At 38.8% G+C, this 12750-nt stretch overlaps 1 protein-coding gene across 4 annotated transcripts in view; it reads right to left on the bottom strand.

Moving 5' to 3' along the window:
* Grm1 (glutamate metabotropic receptor 1) overlaps positions 1-12750 on the bottom strand; it is a 607848-nt gene that overhangs the window by 454972 nt on the left and 140126 nt on the right. For all 4 annotated transcript variants that reach the window (XM_055629123.1, XM_055629124.1, XM_055629122.1 and 1 more), the window contains exon 3: positions 2474-2723. In XM_055629123.1, the coding sequence (XP_055485098.1) occupies positions 2474-2723 (250 nt within the window). The remainder of the gene's footprint in view (positions 1-2473; positions 2724-12750) is intronic.

The following is a 12750-nucleotide window of genomic DNA, read 5'->3' as shown; positions in this document are numbered from 1 at the left end:
AATAATAATAATAATAATAATAATAATAATAATAATAATAATAATAAAAGAATGGCTCCTGACTTTGTATCCTGAGAGGAGGGTATACCTCTTAGCAACTGGAAGTCATGGATGCCATTCTGAACATGTCTGCTAGAAGAGGGAGCTGAGCTCACTCAGTGTCTACTGGCAGCACTCCAGAAAGAACTCATCCTCTGAAAGAGTACCTGGCCACCTGAAGGGAAGGCTGATCTTAAGTGTGTATAAGATTGTAGTCAAAGTTGTTTCTTGCTCAGTTCCTGATAGACTCATACCTGCAACTTAAAGGAATAAGGAAAAAAAATTATTTTTAAAAAATTGTTTTCTTCAAATCCTGCTAAGAGACAGAAATAAAACCCACCACCAACTTGACAGACCCTCATGGAAGGCAGCCCAGAAAGGAAGAGATGCTTTGTCTTATTTTGGCAGTGTGGTACAGTTTTGGCATGCCAAGGAATACATGTCTCAGTAGCAGTAACCACTGATACAGGAAAGACTGTTCTCAGGAATGAGTGCTCATTTTGACAAAAGATCCTCAGGGTGTATGAGAAGAACCCACTGGATTGGGGACATGTAGACAGTGGGAAAAATGAAAGAAGTACCAAGACAAGTTGCTGAGTTCTTCATGAGAAAGTGCACATGAGACTCTTGGAAATGCTTACATAAGCTTAGCTTCCTTATTAGCAGACAAGTTAAAGCCGGAAAAGTTTAAGGTGTCATTTCATCACCTTTCCCAATTTTTAAATAACAGTGAGAGAATGGATTTACACTGCAGTAACTACAACATTTTGGATCATCATACTTCATAATCAGTTAGTTAGCATACCCCAAAGCTCACATCTGCCACATCTGCTCAAGATTTCTTAAACTAGGATAGATTACCTCCAAAATGTTAAGGGAAATAAATTGAGTGTTGTTGCTTTTAAAATAATAAAAAGCAAACTTTTTAAAGTAAACACTTTTTATATTTTAAAAACATGCATTTTATAAAGTAAGTGAAGAGTGACTATCTGGGTGCCATCTGTCCTGGTGCATATATTAAGAACAGCATTTTGAGTAACACTTAGAAATGCTGCTTACATGCTTTATCTCCTAAATGAAACAGCAACCTTCTTCAAATGCATCTTTTTAAAGGGCCCACATTCTTATGAATATTTTAAGTGGTGTCATACACTGCATGGCACTGAAGATGTGAAGGTAACTCTGAGTGTATGTGTGTGTGCCAATCTTACCCAAATCCAGTAATTCTCAGGTTTTGAATCACAATGTGACCTGGCCACTATGGCTCCACATTCCTGGGAGTGTCTCAATGTCTCTTTATTTGTTAGTTTGTATTTCTATCCTACCTGCTCCTGAAAAGCCAATGAAGTGTCCCAGGTTGCTAATTCCAGCTGGCAGTGAGAGTGGCCACACACTCACCACAGTCATCACCACAGTCACAGGGCAGAAGAGTCCACTGAATATGACAATGCTGCTGCTGCTGCTGCTGCTGCTGCTACTGTTCCCCTGCTTCTAAGAGAAGAGGCTACCACTTGAGGTCATTTTGTAGTAGCCTCATGTAGGAGGAAGAAGGGGCACCAAAATCTGAAGAAGTGTGGGTGTGCTGAGGAAAGATGCATCTTCCTGAGGTACAATCAGTGGGGGGTAAAGGGACAACAAAAGAAAAACAGCAGTTTCTTCGTCCAATATTAAGAAGATGCCAAATAAGCAAGGGATACATTAGGTCAAAATTCCTTTGAAAAGCATAAAAGATGCTGGGAACAGGTACCCACACAAGTCCATATCCTCCAAAAAAGAGAAAAGAGAGGTTGATTCCATATAAAGATGTCTGCAGAAATCACACTGAAATACTGTAAAATATACCCCCCCCACACACATACAAGACAATATGACATACAAGACATATATAAGATATATACAAGACAATATATAAGACATATATACAAGACATATATCAGACATATACAAGACAATATGGCATACAAGACATATATGACAAGAGATTATATCATCATAAAGTCAGAGTGTCTTCATGTCCATTTAGCCAAGTCTTTAAATTTCAGATCTTAACTTCTATGTTCTGTTTCTGTTGCTGCTCTCCATTCACCAATACTAGGGCTCTGTGACGAGTGTCATTTACTCAGGAGGTGTAGGAAGTCAAAACAATGGACAGTTTACCAGGGCGAGTAGACTTTCGTTTCTCTTTCTAAAATAGTCTAACCAGCTTGTTATTAGCCATGCTGCTCTGAGCCTCTTTCTATCCAGAACCAAGCATCAGGTCTGCCCTGGTGAAGATGGGCACAGTACACGACTCTGCACTGCAGGTGCCCCTCGCTTCCAGGCAAGATGCTTAGTACAAAGAATTCATGTACGTACCAACTATGTGGGGAAAGGGAGAGAGAGAGAAAGAGAGAGAACGATGTAGGGAAGAGAGGGAGAGAGAGATTGAGATTACCTTCCAATGAGTGAGAACTCGCCCACAACGCCCAGGCGGCGCATGGCACTCAGGAGGCCCCGCACAGTCATGCCCTCACAGAAGCAGACCACAACCCTGGCCTTGGGAAGCCGCTCCCGTAGCTTGCGCAGAAGCCGGTCAAAGCTCTTCTCTCCAGCATTGCTGTAGATTTTGTCCGAATGTGCGATGCAGAGGCCTTCCTGGGCAGCCAGCTCTTTGAAAGCATCCATTCCACTTTCGCCGTAATTCCCTGTTCAGAATCAATCAGTGGTTCATAGTGTTAGCCACAGCCTTGCTAACTGGAATAAGGATTTGTTGGTCTGAGGGGCGGAGGGGCAAGACATTGCCAAACAATCTGTAAGTGTAACTGGGCTGAAAGGAGACCTTGGTGGAAAGCAATCAACTATACCCAACAACCAACTCTATGAAAGCCAACAGAACTTACATGAGCTAGGCATCCACAACTGAAGACCTTTTGTGAAATGAAGGATTGTTTCCCTATTTTATAGCCACGATTAATAATGTCTGCCCCATATTCTAACCACATGGGAGAATTGAGCCCATTTGGAATATGGAGGCTAACTAGCTTCATCTGGATTCTAAGTCAAAACACAGACATCTGATACAAAGCCCTGCATTCCACCACCACCTTATCAGCTGAGATCGTCATTTCAGATTCAAGAACACAGAAAAAAAGTTAATAATCTATCCATTTGCTTACTACAACCTCTATAAATCTTTCCTCATTGACACTCATGTCTTCTGTCACTCTTCCTGATTGCAAGTTTTAAGTGCTTAAGGACAAAGTCAACCCCTGCTCAAGGTCAACAGTTCCCATCACTTCTTATCTATTCTACTATGTCAACTGAAAGATAACAGTTCTTGGATTATAATTGACTGAAATTACTATTTCATTCACTAGGCCAACAGATTTGCTTCTTAATCTCCTATTCTCTCTTCTGTATTTTTAATTAAGTTTTTTTTGCATTGGTATGTTAAAAGTTTGCATATATTTAATATTTAAGCTTCATAAAGTTGGACATGTGTATATCTACCATCTCAAAACTCTCACCAAAGTATTTTCTTGTTAGTGCACATCCTGTTGTCATACTCTTGGTCTTCATTTTAGTCAGCAACTTGCTGCTTTAAGAGCCACATTCTCTCATAAAGTCCTTTATATTCCTGACTGATGAGACACAGCACTCTCCAAACCCCATATTATTAAAAAGCCTTTCTCTGGTTCATTTGCTTTACTTTACACCTCTTCTCATCTTCTGCAAGTTTTTATTCTAGGAGTCCATTAGGGGAAACTCTCTATTCATTTACACTTCTATCCCAGGTACTCCTTTCAGTGATGTGCCCTCAAGTAGTATCTGAATGTGACTGTTTAGTCCTGTATTTGTAGGCCATTGGAGTAAAAGACTAGGACATTCATTTGCCTACCTGCTGTATCTATTTGTGGACTTATCAGACAGCATATTAAGATAATATCTTTTCCTTCCCTACTTTGCAAACATGCTTCTTTATTAGAAGTTCTTGCCTGCACCACCAAGTCTGTTTTTCTTGCAGATCCATTTCTATAGCCCTTGTCTCCAGAACATTCTTAATTTAGTATCTTTGTTCTGTTTCAGTATCTTCTATCCTAAACCATGTCTTAGGCTGTTTCCGTAGGGGGGAAAACTGAGATAAAGATTCTTGTTCATTGCTGAGTTGTAGTCCATTATGTAAAATGTACCACAATTTCTGTAACCATTCCTCAATTGAGGAACTTCTATAACTTCTAGCTTGTTTCCAGATTCTGGATATTATAAATAAAGTTGCTATGAACAAAGTTGAGCAAATGTCCTTGTTGTATACTCAAGAATATTTTGAATATATGTCAAGGAGTGTTATAGCTGGACTTTAAGGTAGCACTACTCCTAATTTTCTGAGAAAGCGCCAGATTGATTTCCAAAGTGGTTATACAAGTTTATATTCCCACCATTTATGTCCTCTTCATTCATCCAGAGCTCAATTTAAATTTTTTAACTTTGGATAAACATGGCAAATCGCAGCTAAACATTTTTGGCACCCTAAAACCTCCATGGTTAAATGGAAGGACCTCTTGAATAATACATGACATGGACCCGACCCCATTTTAATTTGGGGACGAGGATATGTTTGTGTTTTTTTTGCAGCTTAAAGATGCTGCTTGATGGCTGCCAGAGAGACTGGTGCAACAAGTGGATTACTTCAAGGTACAAGATCATTCTCCAAGTGACAATATTGCTGATCCTGCTGCAGCTGGTTCATCCAGTGAAGGCTAAATTATACTTTTAGGCCTTTGTACCCAATCTCCCTCTTGTTCTCCCTGTACATGTTAGCACACCTTTGTTTGGCTGGTCTGGTACTATTCACCTTTGTTATTTCCAGATGTGTCCACTTAGCTCAACAGCGCCAAGCTAGATTTAATTCCATTGAAACAGCAGCATGCTGTGACTCCCTCACCCCAGGTAAGGGCTTGGCTTGCCCAGCTCAAATGTCAGCTTTAACCTCTCCTTTCCTGTGTGATGGGCTGGTTAATCAATGATGGGTGATCGGATATTTACCAACCTAAGACACAGAAATCCCCCTATAAGCAGGATTCTCCCATGATGGATAAGTTATTTATTGGGAATCACCCCCACCTAAGACAGGCACAGTCCCTTTGTTTTAATTCAAAAGGGAGACAGCCCATTTGGAGTTATTGGCAAATTGGAATACGCATCTGTGCAGCAGAACTTCGCAGTGGAACTTGGCCTTTCGGCCCCAGTTACTATCTAAGCTTGGAGGCTAAAAGATTGACCCTGGCAATTTCACAACAAGAAGGTTCTGACCGGTAGAACTAGATAGTAAATTCCTTGCTACCATGGTAACCAGACAGCAGACTCTGTGTAACCTTGAGTGAGCTCTCCTATGTTTTGACCAAGTAAAGCTCCTACATGAGAAACTGCTTGTACTTTTCTGCCTACTTAAGTGTAAACCTGACGTCCATTAAATAGACACTTTGATCAGCATGTTGACTTGGTGTCCTTCTCTGTGTCGCCCAGTCTCTCTCTCCCCAGCCCTCTCTCTGGTGGTATTCAGGTGTTATTGCTGGTCAGTGACACACCATCTCTACATCCTCTCCAGCATGTGTTGTCAGTTGAGTTTTTTATCTTAACTATTCTGACAGGTGTAAGGTGGAATCTCAGGGTCATTTGATTTGTATCTCCATGATGACTAAGGATATTGAGCATTTCTTTAAGTGTTTCTCTGCCATTCTGTATTCTTCTACAGAGAATCCCTGGAGAGGACCTAGACCCCCTGCTCAGATGTAGCTCATTGGCACCTCAGTCTCCAGGTGGGTTCCCTAGTAAGGGGAGCAGGATCTGTCTCTGACATGGACTTAGTGGCATGCTCTTTGATAACCTCCCCTTGGTTGGGGCAGCCTTGTTAGGCCACAAAAGAAGAAGATGCAGTCAGTCCTTATGAGACCTGATAGGTTAGGGTTAGATAGTAGGGGAGGAAGACCTCCCCTATCAGTTAACTAGGGGAGGTACATAGGGGGAGAAAAGGGGAGGGAAGGTAGGACTGAGAGGAAATGATGGAGGGGGCTACCACCAGGATACAAAGTAAATAAATTATAATCTATAAAAAATAATAAATAAATAAATAGATAGATAAATAAATAAATAAGAAAAAATTTCTGTTTAAGGAATTCATAAAGGGCAAGAGGTGCAGAGAAGCAAAGGATAGGAGACAAGTGCTAACTAAGTAGAAAACTTGTCTCCTCTAACAAGTAATAATTAATAATATTAATAGTGAGTATTAACAAAGCATATATGTTCCCATAAGAGGTGACAGAGAGCCTCAATCCACAGGTTCAACTTCACCTTTGAGCAAGGGAATTCTTGTCATTCTTTCACTAAATATAGTTCCCAAAGAGGAGAACTCATAACCAATATTAATAGATGACACTCACTCATACTGTAACTGTCAAATAGAGATAGATCAGTGCACCAAAGAAAAGGCATCAGGGAGAGACACCAAGAGTATCTTCTTCACCAAGGTACTATCAGCTCTTACATCAGCTTTGGCCTCATGATTAGATTCTTTACTTCCATTCTTGCTCCCAGCAGTTCACCTAGTACTCTGTCAAGGTGTGAATCACACCACGCTGCTCCTTTACGGAAAGCTCCAATTGCTTTCCAACATGCCTGGAATGAAACTAAAGGCTCACCAGGACTACCAGGCTCTACCCAGTCTGTTCCTTCCATCTTCTGCAATCTATCTCCTACTTTTTCTCTCTCTCACCTTCCTTATCACCATGGCCACCTTGCTCTTTCTGGAATGCCCCAAACCCATCCATTCTCTGCACTAGCCCTTTTCCAACATCTGAACAGATATGCTTCAAGCAGATAATCTTGTCAATTATATTTCAATATTCATCCTGTGCTGCCTAAATTAGCTTAAATTACCCTCCCAGGACTCCCTGGTCATGCTCATTACTTTAATCCCAATACCTGTACCTGCTATTTTTGCTTATGTTTTATTTTCCCAAGAACATGAGCTACACGAAAATATCTCCATCTAACATGTTCTGTGATGTATATTTAGTACAAAATCTTATTACTATCAAAGTGGTGCTATTAAAATAAGACAATTTTTAAACTATCAAGAGGCCAGGATTTCATTAATAACATTCAGTATTGTCAGTATGGTTATAAATGCCTTAATCTTAGCACTCAGAAGGCAGAGAATTTCTGTGAGTTCAAGTGTAGCTTTGGTATACATAGCAAGTTCCAGGACAGCCAGAGCTATAGAGTCTTCAAAAATAAAAAGCAACAACAAAATTAATAATAATAATAATTAATAATATTAATATTGAGTATTAGCAAAACATGTGTACCTTCAGTCCAGGAGAATGTGACCAAAATATTTTAAGTTGGCCAATGATGGCTCATGCCTTTAATTCCAACAGAGGCAAATGTATCTCTCAGGTTGAGGCATCCAGTGCTACAAAGAGAAACCCTGAAATTCTGTCTCAAAAAACAAACAAGCAGTATGTGTGTGTGTATGTGCGTGTGTGTATATATTATAAAATTTGGCCATATTTTCAAACAAAAAATAGGGTGTTGGGTAAACACAAGAATTATTTAATAAAATGAAATAATTTATCCAAGAAAGGTCTTTGATTTTTAACAATTGCGAAAGTGTCACAACCACTGTTGCCCTGTATATTTAAAGCAAAGTAACTGTCTTTTGTCCTTTTTCATAAGATTTTTATGATCAAATTATGTGTTTGCCCTCTAACAACGGCAGTATTCTACCAAATCCAGTCTAGAAAAGTCCAAATGGAAAAACTAACACAACACAAGAACACCACATCCCTGGCCTGCGGAAACATGTCACAGCAAAACAAGAAGCACTGGCTGATTATAAGAGAGTGAGCCAACAAATTCCTTATTCATCTGTAAGAGAGGGCATAAGGAAGGAAGTTAGATGCCACTCTTTCTTAGTAAATACAGGCTTGAAAATCCACAAGACACTATGAATAGACTCAGCAAAAGTCACAGCTAGTCTGTCAGAAGATGGCATTACATGACAAACAATCTTACTGCTGAGGAGCCAACCCTTGGGCTTCCATCCCCAAAATTATTTTAGTACCTCATCAAAACACATCCAAATCAAGTGACCAAGTGTTCTTTGCACGAGAATAAGAACATCTTTATGTTTTAAATCTAGTAATGGCTATGGACATGCTTAGTTCAAACTCCTCTCTTTATAAACACCAAGAGTGAAATTTCTCAAGAATATGAAGCCTGCTTATAAAAAAAAAAAAATAAATGCTTGTGTGGTGATTTGAATAAGATGGCTCCCACAGGTCCCCATATATTTAAATGCTTAGTCAACAGGGAGCGGAAGTCTTTGATGGGATTAGAAGGATTAGGAGGTGTGGTCTTATCTGAGGAAGTGTGTCTCTGGGCTTTGAAGTTTCAAAAGCTCAAGGCAGGCCCAATCCATATTCTCTCTCTCTCCCTTCCTCCCTGTCTCTGCTTATAAATCAGAATGTAGTTCTTAACTACTTCTACAGCAGCACTTCTGCTAACCATCATATTCTCCACCATGATGATAATGGACTAAACCTTTGAAACTAAGCAAGCCCCCAATTAAATGTTTTCTTTTATAAGAGTTGCCTTGGCTGTGGTGTCTCTTTACAGCAATAAAACACTAAGTCAGTTGTTAACCTGTCTTGACTTCTAGTTTTCTTTTTAGTGTTTCTCCCTCTCTCTCTCTCTTTCTATATATGTATGTATGTATATGTGTATAGACATATATATGTCATACACATATATATTGAATTAAATTTTATATATAATATATGTGACATATAAAATTATGTAATTTGATGTGTGTTTTCATAATCAAATATAATATCTACATGGGTCAATTCATTCTGTAGGGATCTTGTTCCAATTTTTTATGTATATGATCTTGTTTAGACCACAATTTTGTTGTGTTTTGTTAAGATGAGCTTTCATTACATGACTCTGGTTGATTTGGAACTACAATGTAGGCAAGCTGGTTGAAATTCACAGACATCCTTTTATCTCTGCCTCCCTGATGCTAAAATTAAAGGTGTACACCACATAATCTACACGATTATTTATTATATAAATAATATAGAGTTATTTATATAATAACTAAGAGTTATTATATATCTCTAAGAGCTAAGAGTTATTCATTGGTCTGTGTTTAAAGTGCCTAGTTCTCTCATGATGTCTAGACATCTCCAAACTTTCATACAAATTTACATAGATACAATAGTAAATTTTTCTTTTACAAATTTTCATAGTTTAAAAATTATTCTCAAAAAAGTATCTTATTGGTCTCTCAAGAACCCACTCATACTTGTTAGCCTATTAAAGACTAGATGCAAATGACATTAAAAAGCAGAGAAAAATCACTTCCCATTGAGCTTAAATTGTGTTACTTTCAGTTACAAGCACCTGAAAAAAAAAATGGTATGAGAAGGACAAGCACAAGCATGCCATCCAAATGCCAATGACTAAAAATCAGCAAAATGCGTAAACTATGCAATACTTGTTCTAACTTTTAAAATACAAGCATAGTTTTCATAGAAGGGAAAAGAGATGGGTTACATCATTGAACTGTGGCCAGGCCATGAACTCTGCCAGACTAAAATGCACTCAGCCAAATATACCACCATTCTGCCCTGAAGTATCCCCTTGCCTTTCTAGGTATCAAAGGATTTTTTTAGATATTTCTCTGGATCCAGTCATCAAGAAAAATTGTAAATATGTAAAAATAATTTATACTAAAAAGTAAAAAGACTGTAATTTTGAATACTTGGGGCTAGTAAATGCTGTATGCTTTGTTTTCATCCTATTAGTGAGCATTTTATTGAACTTTCAACTTTAAAAGTGTCTATTCTTCCCTTTAATGGTTGCCAAGAAATACTATATACTGTCTTATCCTTCAATCTGTATGTATTGACTTTTTCTAATACTGGGATAAACAGCTAAACATTACTTTATCCACTGCAGCAAGCACATGTAAGCTACATGCCCCCTTTTACCAGTGCAGGCTCAGAAGCTCAAGCATATTAGGTAGTTTTCCCAGGGCAACCGTTCATCTAGGCTTTAACACTTGACATGCTCTTGCTCATACCTACCATGTTATGTGGTTCCCTACATGAACTCACAATTGGCTATGGAAGTATAGGTGCACAAAATACAGCACTAAGCTCAGCGTGATATATATATATATATATATATATATATATATATATATATATATATATATATAATCACCTTAATAGATTTGGGGATAAATGAGCAGGAATAGCTAGAGAAAACCTCTTGGGAAAAGTAGGGGTAAAATTAGTGTTATGAAAGGAGGAAGGTGGCTGTGATTGGGGGGGGGGTAAAGTAAATAAATATTTTTTAAAAGAACATATAGGTTAAGGGCTAACGTTTCAGGAAGATGGAAATGAATGTGAAGCTACAGAAAGTATTTCTAGAGGCATCAAGGAATTGCTCTGGAGCAGACAGTTCATGATAGATTATAGAATGATGTTCTGTGACACCTTCTAGTGAGTGAGAGATCTAGCGTAAGATTACAGGATAAAAACTTGCTATATGTTGCTACAGTATAACAGATTTTATGACAGACTTTGTTCCTGTTACAGTGTTGTCTAAAACCTAGAGAGTAAAAGGCAAGGGGAACAGTGGCTCATAAAACAGAAAATTTATCTCAGAAAGTACTAATCTCTGTCTCAGCTATGTGACAAATAGTTACAGAGTAAAACAAGAGATGCTATAAACTAGGCATACAATCAGCTGATAACAGCTTTTAGGGAGGGCACAGGACTCACTATGAAATCCTAATTATTGAACAACAAAAGAAGATAATATGATTGGGCAGCATTATCTACACAATAGCCACATTAGGAAAAGTATTGACAAAGGACATAAACATTAGAACTATGCAAAGAAGCATCTAACCCTGGATTTTCTAAAGTACATATGATTTCAAAGCAGTTAGATACGATAATATTGTGTGCCAATATTTTTAATATTGCCCTTGAATAGATGAGCTTACCCACTTCTACCACTTTAATATAATTTTCTTTCTATTCAAATGCTATTTGTCTGGGGACATACTAAGCAAATATAATAAAGTCCTATTTTAAAAAGAATTATAATAAGGAATTGATTTCAGAGTGCATTCTAGAAATCCACTGTTGAGCGTCCATCACTATCAAGAAATTCTTCCTTTAATCTAAATTTCATGTAATAAAAGTCCAAATTGATTTTGGTTTCATTCTCTATGAAGACAGGTATCAGCTGGGTAGATGTGAGTGGTCAAACCCTCTAGAAGTCACCATTCATCAAAACAAAGCGACTGCCTACAGATTGGGAAAGAATCATCACCAACCCTTTATCTGACAGAGGACTCATATCCAGTATATATAAAGAACTAAACAAGCTGAAAAGCAACAAACCAAGTAATCCACTTAAAAAATGGGGAACAGAGCTAAACAGAGAATTCTCTGTAGAGGAATATCGAATGGCAGAGAAGCACTTCAAGAAATGCTCAACCTCATTAGCCATTAGGGAAATGCAAATCAAAGCAACCCTGAGATTTCACCTTACACCCATCAGAATGGCCAAGATGAAAAACTCAAGGGACAACACATGCTGGAGAGGTTGTGGAGAAAGGGGAACCCTTTTCCACTGCTGGTGGGAATGTAAACTTGGTACAACCACTCTGGAAAGCAATCTGGCACTTTCTCAGACAACTAAGAATAGCGCTTCCTCAAGATCCAGCCATACCACTCCTAGGCATATACCCAAAAGAGGCTCAAGTACACAAAAAGGACATTTGCTCAACCATGTTTGTAGCAGCTTTATTTCTAATAGCCAGAAGCTGGAAACAACCCAGATGCCCCTTAACTGAAGAATGGATGCAGAAACTGTGGTACATCTATACAATGGAGTATTATTCAGCAATGAAAAATAAGGAAATCATGAAATTTGCAGGTAAATGGTGGGATCTGGAAAGGATTATCCTGAGTGAGTTGTCCCAGAAGCAAAAAGACACGCATGGTATATACTCACTCATATAAAAATACAACATAGAATAAACCCACTAAAATCTGTACATCTAAACAAACTAAGCAAAAGAGAGGACCCTAACTAAAATGTTCAATCCCCATCCTGAAAGGCAAAGAGGATGGACATCAGAAGAAAAAGAAAATAGGAAACAACCTCGGAACCTGCTACAGAGGGCCTCTGAAAGCCAGAAGAAAACAGGAAACAACCTTGGAACCTGCCACAGAGGGCCTCTGAAAGCCTCTGCAGTATACACTGTCAAAGCAGATGCTGAGCCTGATGGCCAACTGATGGGCAGAGTGAATGGAATTTTATATAAGAAGTGGGAAATAGTAAAAGCTGGAGGGGACGGGAACTCCACAAGGAGAGCAACAGAACAAGATAATTTGAACACAGGGAACGTCCCAGAGACTCATACTCCAACCAAGGACTATTCGTGGAGATAACCTAGAACCCCTGCACAGATGTAGCCCAGGGCAGTTCAGTGTCCAAGTGGGTTACATAGTTATGGGAAGAGGAACTGCCTCTGACATAATCTGATTGGCCTGCTCGTTGATCACCTCCCCCTGAGGGGGGAGCAGCCTTACCAGGCCATGGTAGAGGACATGCAGCCACTTTTGATGAGAAATGATAGACTAA

Source organism: Psammomys obesus, unplaced genomic scaffold (genome assembly GCF_907164565.1).
Source record: "Psammomys obesus unplaced genomic scaffold, mPsaObe1.curated_primary_1811, whole genome shotgun sequence".
NCBI lineage: Eukaryota > Metazoa > Chordata > Mammalia > Rodentia > Muridae > Psammomys > Psammomys obesus.
This window is presented reverse-complemented; position numbering and strand designations above follow the sequence as displayed.